At 34.8% G+C, this 21,391-nt stretch overlaps 3 protein-coding genes across 13 annotated transcripts; all 3 read left to right on the top strand.

Moving 5' to 3' along the window:
* The first annotated feature begins 234 nt into the window (after positions 1-234).
* LOC132060351 (protein C2-DOMAIN ABA-RELATED 11-like) lies at positions 235-4,632 on the top strand. 9 transcript variants are annotated; one of them, XM_059453364.1, is made up of 6 exons: positions 238-359; positions 1,812-1,975; positions 2,402-2,556; positions 3,041-3,136; positions 3,891-4,229; positions 4,377-4,632. In XM_059453364.1, the coding sequence occupies exons 3-5, from the start codon at positions 2,446-2,448 to the stop codon at positions 4,200-4,202; spliced, it is 519 nt and encodes a 172-aa protein (XP_059309347.1). In that variant the 5' UTR covers positions 238-359; positions 1,812-1,975; positions 2,402-2,445; the 3' UTR covers positions 4,203-4,229; positions 4,377-4,632. The 9 variants fall into 9 exon arrangements, with proteins under 9 accessions (XP_059309348.1, XP_059309347.1, XP_059309346.1 ...); XM_059453363.1 differs by adding an exon at positions 2,154-2,270 and having other exon boundaries at positions 3,891-4,632; XM_059453362.1 differs by adding an exon at positions 2,106-2,270 and having other exon boundaries at positions 3,891-4,632.
* A 2,645-nt stretch (positions 4,633-7,277) lies between these two features.
* Positions 7,278-12,547, top strand: LOC132060350 (DNA oxidative demethylase ALKBH2). Its single transcript, XM_059453357.1, has 4 exons — positions 7,278-7,554; positions 11,467-11,583; positions 11,671-11,860; positions 12,148-12,547. The coding sequence occupies exons 1-4, from the start codon at positions 7,330-7,332 to the stop codon at positions 12,342-12,344; spliced, it is 729 nt and encodes a 242-aa protein (XP_059309340.1). The 5' UTR covers positions 7,278-7,329; the 3' UTR covers positions 12,345-12,547.
* Positions 12,548-13,309: 762 nt separating this feature from the next.
* LOC132060349 (acetyl-CoA acetyltransferase 2) lies at positions 13,310-20,041 on the top strand. 3 transcript variants are annotated; one of them, XM_059453355.1, is made up of 16 exons: positions 13,310-13,603; positions 14,655-14,753; positions 14,854-15,027; positions 15,115-15,220; positions 15,633-15,771; positions 16,556-16,633; positions 16,791-16,856; positions 17,002-17,087; positions 18,068-18,167; positions 18,243-18,353; positions 18,428-18,469; positions 18,613-18,699; positions 18,900-18,985; positions 19,395-19,436; positions 19,608-19,631; positions 19,766-20,041. In XM_059453355.1, the coding sequence occupies exons 1-14, from the start codon at positions 13,567-13,569 to the stop codon at positions 19,426-19,428; spliced, it is 1,245 nt and encodes a 414-aa protein (XP_059309338.1). In that variant the 5' UTR covers positions 13,310-13,566; the 3' UTR covers positions 19,429-19,436; positions 19,608-19,631; positions 19,766-20,041. The 3 variants fall into 3 exon arrangements, with proteins under 3 accessions (XP_059309338.1, XP_059309337.1, XP_059309336.1); XM_059453354.1 differs by lacking the exon at positions 19,766-20,041 and having other exon boundaries at positions 19,608-19,749; XM_059453353.1 differs by lacking the exon at positions 19,766-20,041 and having other exon boundaries at positions 13,312-13,603; positions 19,395-19,749.
* The last annotated feature ends 1,350 nt before the right edge of the window (positions 20,042-21,391 follow it).

Raw genomic sequence — 21,391 nt, 5'->3', positions numbered from 1 at the left:
AAAATAGCAACCCAAAAAAATCGAGGAAACCCGAGATTGAAAAATCCGACTTTTATCAGTTTGATTTAATTTATAAATTTAAAAATTCGATGCAATTAGTTTAGTTTGATAATTAAAAAACTCGAACTAACCCGATCCATGTATACGTCTAATTGGGAGGAAGGTATGGTGACAAGTGTGCCAACGGCCACCAAAATCCCCAACAATATAAACATACTCCTCACTTAATATATCCATCTGTCTACTCTTTGTTGGTTCTTTAGCTGTTTCACTGTGCAAAGGCAAACAGATAGCACAACCTTTTGAACAAGAAAATCTTTTTGCATTTTGGGAATTTCACACATTTGGGTCAGATTCAAGTGAGTTAACAAAAAAAAAAAAAAATTTTTTTTTTTTTTTTTTTTTTTTCCTTACTGTTGTTTTTAAGGTTTCTTGGATATTTGGGTCTGCTTCATAAAAGATCTTGTTTTTTCTTTCTGTTTTGTTGTTTTTAAAGGTTTTTGTGGAAATTGTAGTCATTTGGGTCTGCTTCATTTGCAATAAAGATCCTATTTTTATTCTGTCTGCTGTTTTTTTGTTTTTGCTTTTAAGGTTTCCCCACTACTACACTTGGTATGTTGTTGTTGTTGTCTTTTTATTTTTTTTAATTTTTTTTTTATAAGGTTTCAGCTTACTATTTAGATGGACAGTGCTAGTGGAATTCTCTTTATTCTTGTTTTTTTATTCTTTTCTGCTGTTTGTTGAGGTTTGTGGAAGTTTTAGACCTATGGGTCTGCTTCATTTGCATTAAAGATCTTGTTTTTACTCTGTCTGTTGCAATTTATGTGAGATTTTTCGTGTTTTTCGAGAGTCAAACAAGAAAATCTTTGATGGTAATTTATTTGTATGGCCTTTAAGTATTTTAAATTGTTAATTATTGTGACTCATAATACTTTGTAGTTGCTTAAGATGTAAATCATCTTTAAAAAAAAAAACTTCAAAATTTGTATGTCCGAATTCATGGTCAAAATAAAGAGGTTTGACTCTCGAAATCCGAACTGTATCACATAAATAGAGACAGAGGAGTACTATTTAGTTGGACACTGCTAGTGAAGTTCTCTTTATTTAGCTGAATTGTAAGGTATTATGTACTATGCTATAGTTGTCTGGGGTTTAGCTAGAAGTGATGCATGCTTCATATGAGTTAAAGATGCTGTTTTTTTTTTCTTTTTTTCTCTTTCTTTTTTTGATGTTTTTAAAGGTTTTGTGGAAATTTTAGATATCTGGATCTGCTTTATCTGCATTAAAGATCTATTTCTATTCAGTCTGCTATTTCTTCAAAGTTTCTGCTTACTATTTTGTTGGACAATATCTCTTTATCTAACTGAATTGTAAGGTATTATGCACTATGTTGCAACTTCCTGAGTTTTTTGGAAGAAGTGGAATATGCTTCATGTGAGTTAAAGATTTTTTGTTCTTCTTTTCTGCTGTTTTTAGACGTTTGTGGAAGTTTTAGACATTTGGATCTGCTTCATTTTCTATTTTTGCTGCTTTTTTTTTTTTTTTTTTGAGGTTTCTGCTTAGTACTCTTTAGTTGGACGCTGCTAGTGAAGTTATCTTTATCTAACTGAATTGTAAGATATTATAATGTACTATGAAGTGCAGCTGTCTGAGTTTTAGCAAGAACTGGTGTCTGCTTTATGTGAGTTAAAGTTTTTAATATGTTCTTTTTTTTAATTCCTGCTGATTTTTCAGGTTTTTGTTTACTGTTTAGTAGGACACGGCTATTGAAATTCTGTATCTAACAACAGGGCTTATGTATTTTGGTGCAGTTGTATTTGTATTTGCTAGAATTAATGTTGTGATCCCAATCAGATGCAGAGGTAGGATTTTCACCAAGGGGTTCAACATCTTCTATTTATACATAAAACAAAAATTTGACCTTGTATATACAGTGTGATTTTCCGGCGACCATTTCCGCCCCTGATCCCAATTGGTAAGCAATTGAGTGTGATGATGATCCATGCTACTTTACCAATCTATTTCATAACGTTTTTGTCTTCGGCTATATATGTTGCTCGGACTCTTTAAAAATGCTGACCGTTGCATGTCGGATCCTCCAAAAGTAGTGCATTTTTTGAGGATCTGACATGGGTGCGACAATATTTTTGTAGAGACCGGGCAACATAGCTTTTGGATTGGATCTCCATTTTGCTTTTCATTATCTATCTTGCCTGATTTACCTATCACTAAATGGGTGGAAATCATATATTTATGCCAATAAGTTTCAGGTAGTCGAATTCTGTCTTATGCAGCCACCCCGCCACACCCACTCAAAGTCAACTGCTTGTTTCTTTTCCATATCTTGTAATATGTTTTAGCTTCTACTGATAAGGCTAATAAGTTGCCATGTGAAATGCAGTTCTAGTCCTGCTTTCGGAGTTCGTGACTTTGCAATAGTGGATTATGGCAGACACATTGGGACAGATAAAAGTGACCGTTGTAAAAGGAAGCCGGTTGGTGATTCGGGACTTCAAGACAAGTGATCCTTATGTCATTCTCAAGCTCGGTAATCAGGTCGTTCTAGTTTTCCCCTGCTTTTCTTCCTTAAGATATTATCTGTCTCATGTTACTCAGATGACAGATCATCTTTATTCATGGACATTCAGAGCTTTTACAAGTATGGTTTCAATTGCATACTCTTAATCCTAGTTAGCAATAGCAATAATGAAATGTGATTGTTGGATCAAATTCAACATTTTAGAATTTGATGAGTTCACTGATAAATTGATTTTTTCTCGCTAATTGTTTGCTGCCTCACATGTAGAGCTGGAAATAGGGTATCTCTCTCATTTATGGAAAATTCTTAGTAAAATTGTTTGGGAAAGATTATACTAATATCTTTTATGTTGTATGTCACCTCAGGTGTTTGTTGCGATTTGTGATGCTATCCTTTCACTTTGCATGAGAGTTATGCGATTGCTATATTTAGCTTACATTTGAGATTGCTATATTGAGCTGACATCTGATATTGCATTTTATTGTTTTACACCTGTACCAGACTGTCAAAACCAAAGTCATAAACTGCTGCCTTAATCCTGTTTGGAATGAAGAATTCTGCTTCTCTATCTCCGAACCGGCTGAGGTTCTCCAATTGGTATATGCTTCTACCTAGACTTTTGTATTGTTAGCAGTTGTGTTGTCATCTTTATGTTACAGCTCTATATTTCAGAAGTAACTAGAATTTCCAAGTACTTTAGGATTTAATAAATCAAATCTGCAACGACTTGTAACCAATAAAGCCTTATCGAAACTTTCATAGAGAAACTAACTAGATAAATAACAGAATAAGTTAAATCTGCCTCCATTTCATTTTATGTGTCTTAATTTGAATAGACACGAAGCTCAAGAATGTAAAGTAGACTTTTGAACATAGTGGTCTTAAACTAAAGATGTATATAACATACCACAAAATATCTGTTTAATCTTGGGGTTTCAAACATGCTATGTTTAAAGGTAAAATGGAGACGTTTGAATTTAAAACATACTAAATATAGAAGTGATATTCTTTATAAAACAAACTAAAAAGAAGGGAAAATAACACAAATAAATTGAAATGGAGGGAGTATCATTTGTCAGTTTGATTGACTTTCCAACAATAATTTAGATCAGGAGGGTGTACAATGTTATCCAATGTCCAGTTGACCGTTTTGCTGTTTACCAAATCTGGTGACTTGTTTTTGAAGAGGGGGATGTATGTATTGTATTACATATTGAAAGGAGTGATTCTTGAGGTTATTTTAAGCTGTTACTTTGCTGAAACTGTGCTAAATAGTAGTTTTTAGGATACAGTTTATTTTGAAAATTTTCTGTGAAATTCATTCCTTGTCATTGAAATGAAATTATGACAGGAAGTGTTTGATAAAGACCGTTTCAAGGCAGATGACAAGATGGGAAATGCTCATCTCAGTCTTCAGCCTTTGGTTGCAGCTGCTAGACTGAGAAAGATTCTCGGTGTTGCTCCCGAGGGGACAACCTTAAGGAAGGTTATCCCGGAGACAGACAACTGCCTAGCAGTCGATAGCAGCATTAGTTGGGTGAATGGTGAAGTTGTGCAAGATGTTTGGTTGAGGCTTTGTGAGGTGGAGTCTGGAGATATAGAATTGAAAATCAAATTGACCAATCTCTCGTGTGCTTCTCCCTCCAAGCAGAGTGACTCTTAATGACATCGATGCATGTCTTGTTTAACTGTATACGTCTTATCTATGTTGCTGGATTCCTTCGAGAATGTTGCCAACTCTGTGTCGGATCCTCCAAAATTTATTCATTTTTGAAGGATCCGACACTGGTGCAATGTCATTTTTAGAAGATCTGAGCAACGTTACTTCTTATTGTAGGTGGAAAAAGACAAGTGATTAGCGTCAACGTGCCAATGTCTAGCTTCTTTTGTTTGGAACTCAAGCAAACGTAGATTTTAGTCAAGTCTGGGCATAATCTAAATCTTATTCTGTAACAGACAAACTGGAGTGATTTAGAAGTGGAAGGAAGGTGGAGAAACATATGTATTTAGCAGAATTTAGCACTGAATTTGTTCACTTGTCATAACCAAAGTGTGTGTTTTACTTCCTATTTATGAAATGGCTGTTCTCTTTACTCTTTTTGGCTGGCAATACATACGAAATAAGAATGTCCCTAGACTATCCTTGTTAGTCATTGCTTCAATCCCGAAGGTCATTGTAACAGGACTAATTTCCCACAAAGTAATTCCATGCTAAGTTTTATGGAATCACAATCTTGTTTTGAGCATTGTTATTTCTCTAATATAGTAGTGCTAATTAGAGTAACAAGCATATTGCCGGCAAAAGGTACAAGATGATTAGTACACATAATTTTAGTTATTCCATGCTTAGTACTATTAGTTTTAATTTTACTGAATTTTTACACATAATTTTTTTCTACCTGTCGAAAATACTTGATTCAGATTTGAAAAAGAAAACAAAAAATAAAAAGGCAAAAAGAGGAGGGCCATTGGCAAAACTGCCTATTTTGGGTGGTCTTTAATTTTGGCCCTTCAACACCTTTCGCGCAGCATAAGTTTAGATTTCACTCAGCTTATGTATCATAATATTTCGCAAGTTAAGCCGGACGCGATAAATTTTTCAACGCTCGACAAAATCTTGGAGAATACTACACAATTTATGCCGCATAACTTAATTTTTACGGAACTTTTGCCTAGCAAGGCAAAAGTTTAGTTTCCAAAGATAAAATTGTTAGTCCCTCCGTCCCATATTACTTGGCCACTTTCCCTTTTGCACACCTCTTAAGAAATCATAAATAAAAGATGCATTTACTATCTTACCCTTATCTCTGTCCAATAAATACATTATAATCAATATTGACTATTTTCAAGAACATTTAATATTAAAGGTAAGATGAGAAAAATTTAATTAATTTTATCTTAATTTTGTAAATGAACAACTAATTTGAGACATATATTTTTAGTAATGTGGCCAAGTCATATGGGACGAAGGGAGTGGACAACTTATGCCACGCGAAACACATTTAGATATTTTCATTAAATAAGCAGCAAAGACAAAAATTAAAGACCAGTCCATATGAAGGCCAATCCATGCAAAATTTTGACAAGAAGGTCGCAATTCCAAATTTATATTCATTTTTTTGCACGGAGTGCCCTTCTTTTTTTCTTATATTTTGTCTTTAAATTTTGCCCCTCATATTTACCCAATTAAAAAAAAACTGGTCTTTAAATTATTTTTTTTGCCTTTCCTCTCATATCTCGGTCTTTAATTTTTTGCTTTTGCTCTATTTGTTTTTATGTTAAATTGTTGTTTGTTGAACTTTGAACTTTGTCTTGCCATTTTTTATATTTAATTGATCCTTTTTTATTTAAAAATAGTGAGGTCTCTCGAGTTTTTCGAACCCCCCGTTTGCCTCAAGCATAAATTAAAAAAAAATCGCAATATATTTTAGACAAGGTTTTGGTTTCTCTTTTGTTGAATCGTTTTGCGTGTATGCCTTTTTATGTTGTTACCGTCGTTTTTGTTTAATAATCCGGCATACTTTTGTTAAGGAATTACACATTTTATTAAGTTAATTTATGTGTGTCTTGATTTTTTGGTATTGTCTTGTTATAATTTTTTATTTTGCCTTAAAATGAAAGTTTGCCTCTAACAAAGTACTTGCATAAGTAACTTCGGTCCGCATAACTTTGATAATTCTTTCACAAAGTTACTTTGTTCTTTTGTAAAGCGAGCTGGGGCATACTTTTAATGGGCAAACTTTTATAAAAATGAAAGTTTGCCTCTAACAAAGATACTTTGTTCTTTGTAAAGTGAGGAATTAGTCAACACTTGCGTAAATTTTTGTTTTGCTCATAAAAATGAAAGTTTGCCTCGCATACTTATGTAAACCAAGCCTCCTCGCCTTGTCTAATTCTTAACACTTGGCACTTATGAAAATGAAAGTTGCCTTTTAACAAGATACTTTGTTCTTTTGTAAAGTAAACTTCGCCTCCTTATTTTTCTAGTTCTTAACACTTGCGTAAATTTTTGTTTTGGAAAGTTTGCATACCTTTTCTAATGTAAACTTTTATCCTCCGCATACTTGTCTATCCGGCCAGTGTATTTTTTTTTATTTTAACTTTTGAATGAATTTCAAAGTTATCTTGTTCGTAACTTTGCCGATTATTTTTTGTCATTACTATAATTTCAAGTCTAAATCATCAGCATTGTATACTAATCAAATGGAACGTATAAACTAATCAAAATCGTAACAAAGCAATAAATTTGATCAATTCTATAACTTTTGAGTAAAATTATGATTCCAATGTGAATCTCAAGTGTATCAGCTTGTTTAGTTCATATAAGATGATTTGTTGTTATTTTTAAATTTAAACTTGCCTTGCAAATTAAGTTGAATTACATTCAAATTTATATTATGTATTTTATCTTTTTCGATGTTGTAGCGAAAAAATCAATGGAGATTTCTCCTGAACCCTGTTGGAACCTATTGAAAAGGTTTTAGTTGAAATGATGATGGATAGGTTTAATTGGATGTTTGGAAAATTTTTTATAGATGGGTTCAAAAGTTTTTCTTATTATCTTTTAGCTTAAAAGGGCAAATTTAAAGATCACCCCAAAGACCAGAAGGAAGGGCATTCGCGAATCCAAATTTATATTTGGGCCGAGTTACTTGGACCAGCATATAATTGGGCCATAAAGGCCCATTTACATTCTACAATAATTGGACCCATTCCGGGTCGGATTTGCCTCCATATTCCACTGAATCACAAACCATTCCAATTTCATTTTCGCTCTCTTTTCTCCACCTATGGCGAAGCTGATGAAACTGAACCTAAAGGCTGAGAATGATGACGTGGCAGCAACAAGTAATTATAGAATAAAAAGAGTAGTAGAATTAGGAAATACAAGTCAAGTAATATACATGCCTAAGTTGCTTAATTACCATCAATCATGTGATTATTTAGATTACCTTAACAATAATATACCCTGGAATCGTCCTACTATTCGCGTATTCGGTCGATCTTGTCTCCAGGTTTTTTTCCTTTCTCCTTCAATTTATTTATCTCCAGGTTTGTATTTTCGTATCTGAATCTTAGTCCAATATTTAATAGACAAAGTGGAGATTAAAGTCTCATGCTGTAGGGATGTCAAATTTGGCCAAAAGGTGATTGTTCGCCCGACCTGCCCAAAATTTTATGGGCTGGGGAGATAATTTCACATCGGGCTGATTTTAGCTTAACCCAACATAGCTTATTTTAAAGTGATCTCCAACTTAACCCAATACTAGCTCAATTTTAGCCCGTTTTTAAAATTTACTTAAATTTGGGTTTATTTCTTGAGTTTACTTTATTTTATTTTTTTATGTATACACCTTTTTTGTATCACGTATCTTATAAGTTTGTAGTGTGTTTGATATGAAAAGTTTGTAGTGTGTTTGATATGAAGGGAAATATTTTTCATGAAAAATGTTTTGCTGGAAAATATTTACCACGCTCAAAAACATTTTTGAAAAATCCATAGCGAAATTATTTTTTCGCAAAAAAAATAAAAGTATTTAATGTTGTTGGGAAAATATTTTCCACGAAAAAGTGTTTTTCTAGAAAATAGACCCTTCAAAAAAATCTAAAATTTCCACAAAACCTTTAAAAACATCAAAAAAAGAAAAGAAAAAAAGAAAAAAACAGCATCTTTAACTCATATGAAGCATGCATCACTTCTTGCTAAACCCCAACCCATTAGTACATAATACCTTACAATTCAAGCTAAATAAAGAGAACTTCACTAGGTCAATAAATAGCCCATTTATGTATTTTTGATCACCTCCATGAATTCCCATACAAATTTTGAAGTTTTTTTTTAAAATTTACTTAAATTTGGGTTTATTACTTGAGTTTACTTTTTTTTTTTTTTTTTTATGTATACACCTTTTTTGTATCACGCCCAAGTTTGACATCCCTAATGCTATTTTTCGTATTTGTAGAAAATATTTTTCACGAAAATGTTTTTCTAGAAAAATAGACACATCAGATTGACCCAACCCATTCCATAACTTTTGGGGGGAGTCAATTTCAATAACCCGCCCATTTGACACCCCTAATGCTTTGTAATGTCTGTCTTGTGACACATAGATTGTTCCATAGGGGGAGCTAGCGATTAATGCTCACAAAAAAAAAAAAAAATAAAAGCTAAATATAAAAAATAATGTTGTTGATGGGAATCAAACCTAGGCTGCTAGAGATAATTTTGAACACCTTGGACCGCTTGAGCTACCCTTTTGCATATGTTCAGGGTGTTCAAAAGTTAATATATGTACATAAACACAGAAAATTTATCCTATATATACACTGTAATTTTGTGCTGAGGGTGTTCGGGTGAACACCTTCACCTCCACTTACATCCGCCCCTAGGAGCTAGGGGCTTTGCCGGAAAATTACATTGTATATACAATGTCACAATAAGTTTTAATCTATATTTAGTAGATATTGAATACACTTTCTTCTTCTTGTCTTTACTTCTTCATATTTTGAATCCCCTTAGTGAAATTCCTCTATATGCTCGCTACCATTTCATGATTCCTGGTAAGAATTTGTCTTTTAAAGCAAATAAATGTTTGTATTAGTAACTGGAAGACCTATGAAGCACACAACAATAGCTAAGCCTCAAGTTCAATTAGTTGTCAATCAAATTGCAAAGAACTAGTAGTAATAAAAAAACGAGGTTGTTTATCTCCAGCATTTACTCTGTTTGTATTTTCTTATGTGGATCGTTAGTCCAATGTTTTAATAGGCAAAATGGAGACTAAAGTTTCATGCTTTATGCTTTGAACTTTCTCTCTTGTATGTCGCATAAACTGTATGGGGGAGCTCAATGATGGTGTCAATTGACACCCTGCTAGGGGGCTTCACCAGAAAGTTATATTGTGTATACAATGTCTCAATAAGTTTGTTTATACATAGTAGATATTGAATCCACTAACTTTTTTGTGTGTTTACTACTTTATTTTTTCGAATCCCCTAGTGAAAAATCTAGCTCCGTCGTCCTGCATACTTTAAGTCTCGGATTGGCTGCTCTGTATTTCTTTAAATGTCTGACTATAATTGTAAAGATTTGATGTAGTTTATATGACATACCTATCATGGGACTTAAAGTATGCAGGACACTTATAGTCCCATGATAAGTTAAATGTTTCCACTTTGATCTTTTAGAACAAGGGTGAATCTTAGGCAAATTGATCAGTGCATGTGGTCAATCAATTTCTCTAAATGTGATCTTTACATAGTGTTATGACGACTGGCATGGTAGAATATCGTGGATAGCTACTCTAGGAAAATCAACTATGTTGCTTTGGGGTTGAGGATTTGATTGTGATTGATCATTTTCAAACTCCAATGTGCAGATATACGTGATAGATTGATATAATCTATTTGAAATTCACGAACTACCATTACATAGATCTCAAATGGTACCTGAATGAGAGGGTTTGGGATGGAGCGAGGGTGATTATTGGCACCTATAGTTACTAGGAAGAGTAAAGCGTGAAACTTATTTGACACATACAATAGAAGAACCAGGTGTACCAATTATTCATTCCCCATGTAGATTTAGGTTCTCAAGAAATTTGTTGTGGTGGTATTTGTGGTGTGGTAAGTTCAAATGTGTTCATTATGAAGAAAATATTATCTTGGAAAATGTTTTCCAGTAAAATCTATTTTTCAACACGACTCAAAAACTCTTTCTATTCAAGTTCCACAAAATCTATGGCCAAACGCTAGCTAAGTCTTGGATTGGCTGCTCTATATTTCCTTAAATGTCTGACTGTAATTGTACAGCTTTGATTAGTAGTTTATATGACATCCCATTTTTCTTTTCTGGGGGGTTGGTCCCATGATAAGTAAAATGTTTCCACTTTGATCTGTTAAAACATGGTTGAATCTTGGGCAAATTGATAGGTGCATGTGGTTTTCGATCAATTTCCCTAAATGTGATCCCTACATAGTGTTATGGTGAATGGCATGCATATTATAGAAGTCATGGATAATTACTTTGGGAAATTAACTATGTTGCATTTGGGTTGAGTATTTGATTGAGAATGATCATTTTCAACTCCAGTGTGCAGATATAGGTGATAGATTGATATAATTTATTTGAAATTGACGAATTACCATTACTTAGATCTCAAATGATACCTGAATGAGAGGGTTTGTGGAACAAGAGCGATTATTCAAACCTCTAGTTACTAGAAAGAGCAACAGAAGAATTAGGTATACTAATCATTCGTTTCCGTGTAGCTTAGTTTCTCAAGACATTTGTTGGGGTGGTGGTTGTGGCATGTTATAATAGAGAAAATTCTTTTTCCTTTGGAGATAGAAAGAAGGCTTTTGTCTCTTCCAAACTTAGAAGCTTCGATTGGGCGGCAAGCGACACACATGATGGTAATGTTGAATGGTATAGCTGGATGCTTTTTATATTCTGTTATACTGGATCACTTCTGCGCCGAATTGTTTTTCACAAGCGAATAAACCCATGGATAAAGACGGTGTCAAAATTTGAGTCTGGATTGGTAAGACTTTAAGGGCCATGGCCAAAATGTTTGTCCTTATACGTTATGCTTGAATAATAATGTCACATGATACATAGTTTTGTTTGTCAGTTCTCATGACTGACCATGCAAATTCAAAATGGCGTTGCTTTACTCTTTTAATGTGTCAATAGGTTAGTCAGTGCTCATGACGGACTGTTCAAAGTGATATTGTGTTATTTCTTAGCTTAGTTTGTCTGGTGCATGACTAATCATTCAAATTGAAATATTGTTGCTTTACTCTCTTTTGGTGTGTAATTTTCCCCTTTGCAAATACAAATGCCAAATGTTACACGTCATAACGATCTGATACTGCATGTTACTATGGGGAAAAACAGATTGACAACGTTCATAATATTTCCACAGCCTAGAGACACTTGTTACGTGGCAAGTGAAGGATTGCCACAGCTAGTTTATAGTGGCTACCAGCCTCACACATACTCATGGGATGAATTTCCTCCACTTAAGGACATACTGGATGCTGTAAGCTTGCTCTTCTTCAACTCTCAATTTCTAGTTCCCGGGCATCAAACTATTTGTCTTTCTAATACCTTCAGTGTTGCACTTTAGGTCCATAAAGCTCTTCCAGGAAGTCGTTTCAACAGCTTACTACTGAATAGGTATAAAGGAGGCGATGACTATGTGGGTTGGCATGCTGATGATGAGAAACTTTATGGACCAACTCCAGAAATTGCTTCTCTTTCCTTTGGATGTGAACGTGAATTCTTGTTGAAGAAGAAACCAGATAAAGCACCCCGAGGTACAGATTACTGTTAATGTTGATTATGTAATATTGTTTTGTTTCTCAAAGAGGAGTGTCTAGTAGACCTTCCATTCAGCAATGTTGCGCGGACTCTCCAAAAATATTACTGCACCTGTGCCGGATCCTCTAAGAATGAACTACTTTTGGAGGATCCAACACGCATCTGACGACATTCTTGGAGAGTCTAAGCAGCATAGCCATTTTACATATTGTAAGTGACAGTGTTGATTCCATGAATGTCGTGTTAATTGCTTACTCTTCTGCTTAATTATCCGTTGCACCAGGTAAAAACACTAGTGGCGAACCACCCAAAAAGCGATCGAAGAAGGATGGCTCTCCAGACAAACACTCGTTTGTTTTGAAACACGGTTCATTGCTGGTAATGAGAGGCTATACTCAACGGGACTGGCTTCATTCAGTGCCTAAGCGCGTGAAAGCAGATTTGTTAAGGATTAATCTCACCTTCAGGCTTGTTCTTTGAACAATCACTGTGTATCAATGCACTTCTTAATTGTACATAACTGGAGTTGGAATTTTATGCAGTGCACTTAGCAACAAAAGTAAGGTGGATATGGTTTTTTTGTTAGTTGTATAGGGAGATCATTGATCTTCAGTGTGATCAATGATGGCACAATGATACATACTCTACACCTTCAACTTTGTAGATGAAAATTTTAGTTGTTATTTGGTTGCATTTTCCTATCAACTTTACATTTAAATCACTTGGAAAACTTAGAGAGGTAAACTTAACTTTCTGTTAGGTTTATCTTTTGGCAGAGGCAGATTCAAGATGAAGTAAATGTATTCCTACTACGACCTCAAGTTAATATACCATAGTAATTGAGTTATATTATTCTGACAAACACACACAAAAGAATAAGAAAGAATCTCATGTTTTTGTTCTATTTTTCTATTGTTCAGACACACCCACACAAAAGAATAAGAAAGAAAAATTATATTTGCAGTAAGGATACTTCATGTCCTAGCCGTTTCTTGCTTCTTCAAGATTCAATTTTGACTCCATTTTAAGCTTATCTTAATCTTCATATTGCAATAATTTTTCTAGTCATTAAGCTTATCTTAATCTTGCAATAATTTTTCTAGTCATAAGAAGAAAAAAGAAGCAAAGATTAGAAAAATGCAATTACAATACTTTCTCCGGTTCGTTTTTCAGTATGACATAACATTTAACTTGTGATTTAAGTATGTAATAACATTTATGTAGTCACAAAAGTTTAAAATTGAAAATTAATTAAGAAGGTCAAGCTAAATTATTTTCAAATTATATAATTCTTTTAAAACAGAATAATTAGGAAATAACAACATTCATTTTAGAAAAGAAATTTTCAAACGCCTTTTTTTTTCAACTAAATATTATCCAAACGCCTAATAAATTATTGATAGCACCGGATACGTAACCAAACTGATATTATCAAGTTGGACACGCACTTCTATGCAATTGCTAATCATTTTTATCTGCTGACACCATTTTAGCAGCTCTATGCTATAAATAGACAAACCCAAAATCTCCACTAAAGATTGATTGAAACTTCAAAAAAGGACTAAGTATTAACTTCTTTTGATAATCTTGTTTACTGTAAAGCTTTGCTACCTGAAAAATTCACCATTGATCATTGATCAGAGTTCTGTATTTGGGTTGTATTCATTTTTGGTTCTTGAAAGGATCATTTGGGTGAAATCTAATGGCAAAAATGGTTGATGATTCCATTAAACCTCGAGGTTTCTTGTTTCTCTTTTAATTATCTCTTATGGGGTTTTCATAACTTTCATAGTAGTTGTTTATTTTAGCTTGTAGAAATTGTGGGTTTTGGAGTAGGAGAATTAACTTGTCTGATTCTTTAAGTTTCAAAAAAAATGAAATTTACATAATTAGAAGGCCTAATACATAAAAACAGGCTTTCAAACTTGGCCTTAGCTGGGAAGTATGCCCTCCAACTTTGGGTGTGTATAAAATTGAACACGTAAACACAAATGCTTATGTGGCACTGACATGGCACATAACTTTTAGAGGTGTACTTTGTATAAGTTGAGGTGTCTAAATGATCATTTTTGTAAGTTAGAGTGTCCAACTGACAAAGTGGAGATAAGTTGAGGTGCCTACTTGTGCACACCCAAAGTTAGAGGCATATTTGCGAGCTGAGGCCAAGTTTAAGGGTCTGTTTATGTATTATGCCTAATTAGAAGCTACATAAACATTAAAGATCACATTTTTTATGGTTAAAGTTCTTTTTGATTCCTCAAATTGTGATAGTACCAAACAAATTGGGATAAAGGGAGTAGTTTGGTGCCACTAGTGTTTGTTTGGTAAGAACTTTGAATACATATATGTAAGCTGTGATGTTTTTATCTGTCTAGACATGCTTAATTTTGACAATTTACTGGTACCGGTGTAGCTAAATAAACTGATCATAAAGTTTTTTTTTTTTTGATAACCGTGATGTCTGGCTAGTTGCGCACATTTTCGGGTACGGAACTTGGACAAATGGAAATAAATCACCTAGTGTTTTTGCCTAGCTTGGGGATTTGAGACCTCGTGATTCTCAATCCACTTCATTGACCACTAGGCCACACCCTTGGGTGCCTTAAGATCTGATATTAACACCAAATATTTTTAGGTTAGGGATGTGCCTCATATATGTATAACCCAAGGTAGGGGTAAGGTATGCGTACACTCTACCCTCCCCAGACCCCACTTGTGGGAATATACAGGGTATGTTGTTGTTGTTGTTGTTGCCTCATATATGCATAACAGAAATGTTTGAAATTCCAGATATATGCATTGTGGGTGTTGCTCGAACGCCAATGGGTGGTTTCCTTGGTTCACTTTCGTCTTTGTCTGCTACACAGCTTGGTTCTGTAGCAATCCGAGGTGAGATTAATAGATAACTAACTTTCCATCAGTTATGTAATGTCTATTTAGCATAGTTGGTTATGTTAACAACCTTTTTATATATCTGTTACGCCTGTAGCTGCTCTTAAGAGAGCAAATGTAGACCCGTCCGTTGTTCAAGAGGTCTTCTTTGGAAATGTTCTCAGTGCAAACTTAGGTCAAGCCCCTGCAAGACAGGCTGCCTTAGGAGCTGGAATACCTAATTCAGTGATTTGCACGACCATTAACAAAGTGTGTTCTTCAGGACTTAAAGGTGAGATCACTATCTATATGTATCATATTTCCTATCAATATCTTCTTTTTTTTCCATTTTTTACGGACATGTTTACGTACATTGCAGCAACAATGATTGCAGCACAGACTATACAATCAGGAACCAATGATATCGTTGTGACTGGTGGCATGGAAAGCATGTCTAATGTACCGAAATACCTAGCTCAAGCAAGGTTTGATTTTTTGGTTCTAATAATTGTATTTGTCTTAATAACTTCATACCCAGTACTTGAAAAGGCTAGAATCCTGAACCCATAAACTTCATGGCTCTGCCTGTGAGCGTGTTGCATTGCGTCCAACCCACGTGAAATAGGCATTTTTGGCGGAAAACACTATATCATTGCATTCAAATTTATGTATTTATATCTGTGCATTTAGCTGTTACTTGATATTCTAGATTGGATCTTTTCTTCTCTGATCGTGGGAAGACAATGTCCTTTAAGGATTCGCTGTTTCTGCCTTTTCTCTGTCTGCTTCGAGGAAGCTCCGTTTTGAGAAGATGGCTACCTGTTAGAATTTGTTTAACACTAAATTAAAATAAAAACCATTTACCGTAGCCATTTCGGATTTTTCTTATTTCGATAGAAAGGGGTCTCGGCTAGGGCATGATACTATAGTAGATGGCATGCTAAAAGATGGACTCTGGGATGTCTATAATGATTTCGGGATGGGCGTCTGTGCAGAACTATGTGCTGATCAGTTTAAAATCACAAGAGAAGAACAGGTAATGTCTGCTGCTAGCTCAAGTTTCCAAGATTTCTCTCTTCGTCGATGAAACATGTTAAAACTCACAGTCAGCATTCCTCTCTCTCTCTTTCTGCCTGTTGAGCGTTTCCCTTTCTCAATGAGTTGGTCTTTTTGACAATTGGAAATTACATGTGACCTGGCACTTCAACTCTTTAATAAGTTTCTCCACCTGTTTGTGTAGTTTCTCTACTTTTTAGTACTCCCTCCGTCCCAATTTATGTGAAGGTGTTTGACTGGGCACGAAATTTGAAAAAGAGATGAAGAGTTTTGAAACTTGTGGTCTAAAATAAGCAATAGATAATTATGTGGTTATAAATCATCTCATTTAGGGTAAAATGCATATTTTAAAGTTATATTGTTATTAAATATAGAAATGTGTCATTCTGTTTTGGACTGACTAAAAAGAAAAGAGCATCACCTAGTTGTGTAGTTTCTCTACTTTTTAGTATCTTTCTTGTATCGGAAGTTCTTCCGAAACCAATAAAATTATTGTTTTATTGATAAAAGATTTCTTCACTAATCAAAAGGACAAACATGTAAATTTCTTGTTATCAACCTCTTTCTAACAGGGCGGTTCCTGCCTCCTGTTTTCTTACTTTTCCTTCTGTGGGAAGTACTACCTGGGTGTTTTTATTGTCAAGCTTAGAGCTGTTTTGATATCTGGAAGCAAGGCCTTAATGTTTTTTGAAAATGAACATAGTGCTAAACATGAATGTGTATTGAGCTTTCTGGCTGTGCTTTCTCTTCACATCTTTCTTTAGGATTCTTATGCTATTCAAAGCTTTGAGCGAGGAATTGCTGCGCAACGTAGTGGTGCATTTGCATGGGAAATAGTTCCGGTGAGATACTACATTCTTTCTTAGTTATAACAATGATGCTCTATAAAGTTGAGGGTTTTGGAAACAGTTCCGGTGAGATTCTACATTCTTTCTTAGTTATAACAATGATGCTCTATAAAGTTGAGAGTTTAGATTTAAAATTTTGATGTTCGTGCAGGTAGAAATTTCTGGTGGAAGAGGGAGACCATCTAGTGTTGTTGATAAAGATGAGGGTTTATTAAAGGTGAATCAGATTGGTTAACAAACTGATGTTAGTACTTAAAATTTATTTGTTTTTTTGGTTTCCATGCAAGATTATCCCTTGATCTGCTGAGTTGCTTATTTTACCTATCAAGATGTTGAACTTCTTTTCATTGTTGTTTTGCTAGTTTGATGCCTCCAAACTGAAAAAGCTTAGACCAAGTTTCAAGGAGAAAGGAGGTTCTGTTACTGCAGGCAATGCTTCCATTATAAGGTATTCTATATCTCTTTCTCTGCCTTAGCGCACGTGCATGTGTCGCAGCATACAAATTTCTTTTCATGCATTTATTTTAATGTCCTTGAAACATTTGATACTAATGAGTGGGCGTATCAAATGGGCTGGATTTGGTGGGGAGGTTCAAAATGTGCTGAGTTAATAAATTGACCCGCCCAAAAGATTCTTCGGCTAATAGGCCTAAAAAGCGGGTCATAACTCAACCTGCCCAATTCTTACTAAGTTTTACTCCCTCCGGTTTGAAAAGAGTGTCCACTTAGCCATTTGCACACCCCTTAAGAAAATACTAACTTCTAGGCAAAAATAGGTAATTTGACTAAATTACCCCAAATTAAATAAGTATTGGGATTTGGTCTCTTAACACTTAATAAGGGCAAATATGGAAAAATAAGGTTAATTCTTTCTTGATTTGGTAAGCGGACACTCTTTTTGAATAAAAAAATAGAGGTTAAGTGGACGCTCTTTTTGAACTGGAGGGAGTAATTTCCTTGCTTGTCCTTTTATAATTTTTACTATGTAATAAAACTGTTTTTCTTTAATCTATATATAACATACTCCCTCTGTTTCAATTTGTTTGAACCTATTTCCTTTTTAGTCCGTGCCAAAATGAATGACCTCTTTCCTAATTTGGAAACAAATTCACTTTATGAATGATTTACAGCCACACAAATTTTCAAGGCTTATTTTGAACCACAAGTTTCAAAAGTCTTCCCTCTTTCTTAAATGTCGTGCTCAGTCAAATGGGTTCATATAAATTGAAACGGAGGGAGTATTAAATAAGAAAATGTCTTTTGAAATATTTTGACAAGATTTCTCATGGATCAACTTGGGCTAAATTTCAGCCCATCTTTTATGGGCTGAAATGGGAGGGTCAATGACCAGACCAAACTTGGCGGGTCATGCTTTCATGGGCTAATTTTGCCACCCTAATTTTGACCACTTGTATGTTGTAACTCTAGTGACGGCGCCGCAGCGTTAGTTCTAGTGAGTGGACAAAAGGCGCTTGAACTTGGATTGCAAGTAATCGGTAGGATCAGAGGATTTGCAGATGCAGCTCAGGTAGAAGAGATTATCTTTTTTGTTGTCTGAGTTTTACAACTTACTGCTACTTGTCTAACAAGATTTATTGGGCAGGCACCTGAGTTATTCCCGACAGCTCCAGCTCTTGCTATACCAAAATCAATTAAGAATTCTGGCCTTGAGTCATCTCAAATTGACTATTATGAAATAAATGAAGCGTTCGCTGTAAGGATCCGTACTATGCCTTCTGATGCAATTTTCTTCTCTCTTGGCTATTATTTATCATGTTTCTTTTGCAGGTCGTGGCTCTCGCCAACCAAAGACTGCTCAATCTTGATTCGGTTAGTCTCCTATTGCTGTGCTCTTTACTTTTGACATTTCCCCATTTGATGCTTACATAGTGAAGTATTGTGTCAAGTTTGGTTTTGATAATTTTGTTTGATATTTAGTTAACTCCCGGTATAATTATGTTCTCTGGTCACAGGGAAAACTAAATGCACACGGTGGAGCTGTGTCATTGGGACATCCTTTAGGGTGCAGTGGAGCTAGGATTCTGGTAACTCTTTTAGGGGTATGTTGGTCACTTTCTTCTCTAGCTATTCTATTCAAGTAATTAGACTTTCATATTCTGCTAGTCATTGGTTTGATACGATATGTCCATATATTTATACATGGATATTGATAAATTGTTAGTAATGGACAACTGAATAGTATCTGCACAAAGTTGCTACTTTTATTTCTTTGTCTCACACAAGTGTAAGCATGGTTCAGGTATTGAAGCAAAAAAATGGGAAGTTTGGTGTTGCTGGAATCTGTAACGGGGGAGGAGGCGCATCTGCCCTCGTTGTAGAGCTCATGTAAGCCTTTTCTTCTGTGAATTTTAAGATTTATTCACCATTCAACCTCCTGAAATTTCTTGGACAACTTTGTTTCCTCTTTTCTCGTCCTTTTTGCTACAAGTGGTTTTGCGTAATTGCAAACATAAATCTGAAACTAGGCTTGGAAAAAATTGCTTCCTGGAATTCTGAACCATGCTCAATTTAACATTAATGTTTTAGTCTTTTAAATATGATAGCTCAATCTCTTCTGATTGAGAAAATTTGAGGATTTTTCCTGAAAACACCAGTTATTTCAAAAGAGCTCGGGTTGAAGTCGTTCTAAACATTCATAGAGTCTGAACTACAATTGACTCACTCCTATCAACTCCATAGAAGGAGTGCATTTGATAAATAGTGTTTCTAACTACAACCTGTTCGCGTATTGCAGGCCTGTACGGATGGTGGCGCGTTCCTCGCTTTGAAACTGGAAAATTTCTGTTGCACTATCTGCATCAACATAGCGAGACGTCTAAATCTTGTACTTAATTGTGGAAACTATATAAGCAATGGTCTCGGGGTTTTAACTTATATGCAATGACAATATAATTGATTTATGCACTATCAGTGCATTTTGACTTGTTATAGCAGGTGTTATTGTGTATGTCATAAGTTATATAGTGTCAGTGTGAGGAAGTTAAACTCGTAATCTAATAATGCCATGAATTTAGCAAATACTTGTTTCACACTAGAGTAAAGATTAAATAATCACTTCTACAGGTGCCAAGCTGGTTGAAATCCTTGAATTTTTTTGTCTTGCAGAATGACGACTACTTAAATATGTTCGTATTGCAGAAAAGTCAAGGGGTCAATTTGTCAAGTTTCGCTACAATTACTTGAAATAATGGATAATTAGATTTCAGTTACTCTCCTCAAATCAGATGACTTGCTCCTACAATATTGATCACTTGAAATCAGTTGCATATAAGTATTCATTCACAAGTATTTTGTGTGGTGGGCAATCTTTTATTTTTTACCGGTGAGAAGGAAGATTTTAAACATTCCGTTTAAAAAAGTTACTTAAAGGTCGAGTCGACTCATAGGTGTACCTTCTGTCTCAATTTATGTAGCACCATTTGGTTAGTCATAGAGTTTAAAAAACAATAAAGAGCCCGTTTGGATTGGCTTATAAGTTGCTTATAAAAAATTCGTTTTTAGCTTTTTTGAGTGTTTGGGTTTTTAAACTTAAAGTCATTTTGTGATAAAATAAGCCCAAAAATAATTGGGTTGCTTGGTCTAAACTTTATCTAAACCTTCATTTTTTGCACGGATTGCCCTTCGTTTGGGGTGGTCTTTAAATTTTGCCCCTCAAATTTGTGGTCTTTAAATTTTGCCCTTCATATTTGTGGTCTTTAAATTTTGCCCTTTGCTTGGAAAGATGAGCGAATACATGAAGTTACGGGTTCGAACCCCCGCTCGGCATAAAATAAAAAAATAATTTCGCATGACGAGACGGGAGTGTATGCCGGATCCGGCCTACAATCTTTAAGAAAAAGTTAAAGTTATCTTGATCAGGCATAACTAAAAATCTGCCCTCGAGACAAAGTACGCCTCCCGGACTTTTAGTTAAACATAACTAAAAGTACTGCCGGAGGGGCATACAAAATTTAAACTTTGCCTTATAAGGCAAACTTTTTTTTTTTTTTTGAAAGTCTATTTTATTCCATCCAAAAAACTTTTACGACAAAGTTAAAGCCGACCTTCAACCGTACATGGTAAAATTCCTACTCACTAACTTGTATAAGTCAAACTAGGAGCAACTATTACATTAAAAAAAAAACGAAAGGCTTCAATCAACTACACTTAGCTAGGGATAGCAATTCATAGCGAAGCAAGAGCTCTCTGCCATTTGAAGTTGTTCTTGCCTTGATGTGAAAATGTTGTGCAATCTCTACGCAAAGTCTATCGGGAAAGAAACTGAGTATTTTGAAATACGAGTAGGTTCCTTTCTCTCCAAACCAATGCCACTAGCATACCAAAAATGCAGAAGTAATGGAGCGTGCTTTGATTTGTGTCTAGCAATGTGTGATCCATTTGATTTCATTTTGCCAGCCCTATTCTTCTAGTGTACCCGCCATACCAACAATCATGCCACGCATGTCCTTTTGTGATGGAGCATTCAAAATAAAGATGGGAAAATGTTTCTTGGGCCGCGTAAGATGCAATCGGTGGCACTTGAATGCCAAATTTCAAGTCTATCAACAATTGCTAACTACTTTGTATTGCCGGGCAAAGTGTGAATTTGTATACGGGATGGACATTTGGTTGCAGATAATACTTTTCCAAGTAACTTTGGTTTATATGCTTGAAAAAATACATATATATATGCTTCAAGGCAAAGTTTGCCCATAAGGCATAAGTATGCCCCCATCGGCATAAGTTTAGTAA

Source organism: Lycium ferocissimum, chromosome 6 (genome assembly GCF_029784015.1).
Source record: "Lycium ferocissimum isolate CSIRO_LF1 chromosome 6, AGI_CSIRO_Lferr_CH_V1, whole genome shotgun sequence".
Classification (NCBI taxonomy): domain Eukaryota; kingdom Viridiplantae; phylum Streptophyta; class Magnoliopsida; order Solanales; family Solanaceae; genus Lycium; species Lycium ferocissimum.
The sequence above is the reverse complement of the archived record's forward strand: the minus strand, read 5'-3'. Positions and strand labels throughout refer to the sequence as shown.

What these genes read in the sequence shown, in the direction of transcription:
- LOC132060351 (XM_059453365.1), top strand. Translation starts at nt 2,446, where the DNA reads ATGGCAGACACATTGGGACAGATAAAAGTGACCGTTGTAAAAGGAAGC. An exon ending in TTCTCAAGCTCGGTAATCAG is followed by an intron (nt 2,557 to 3,040) that starts GTCGTTCTAGTT and finishes CACCTGTACCAG; the next exon opens with ACTGTCAAAACCAAAGTCAT. An exon ending in CGGCTGAGGTTCTCCAATTG is followed by an intron (nt 3,137 to 3,890) that starts GTATATGCTTCT and finishes AAATTATGACAG; the next exon opens with GAAGTGTTTGATAAAGACCG.
- LOC132060350 (XM_059453357.1), top strand. Translation starts at nt 7,330, where the DNA reads ATGGCGAAGCTGATGAAACTGAACCTAAAGGCTGAGAATGATGACGTG. An exon ending in TCGGTCGATCTTGTCTCCAG is followed by an intron (nt 7,555 to 11,466) that starts GTTTTTTTCCTT and finishes ATATTTCCACAG; the next exon opens with CCTAGAGACACTTGTTACGT. An exon ending in ACCAGATAAAGCACCCCGAG is followed by an intron (nt 11,861 to 12,147) that starts GTACAGATTACT and finishes CCGTTGCACCAG; the next exon opens with GTAAAAACACTAGTGGCGAA.
- LOC132060349 (XM_059453355.1), top strand. Translation starts at nt 13,567, where the DNA reads ATGGCAAAAATGGTTGATGATTCCATTAAACCTCGAG. An exon ending in TTGCATGGGAAATAGTTCCG is followed by an intron (nt 16,634 to 16,790) that starts GTGAGATACTAC and finishes ATGTTCGTGCAG; the next exon opens with GTAGAAATTTCTGGTGGAAG. An exon ending in AAATAAATGAAGCGTTCGCT is followed by an intron (nt 18,354 to 18,427) that starts GTAAGGATCCGT and finishes TTTCTTTTGCAG; the next exon opens with GTCGTGGCTCTCGCCAACCA.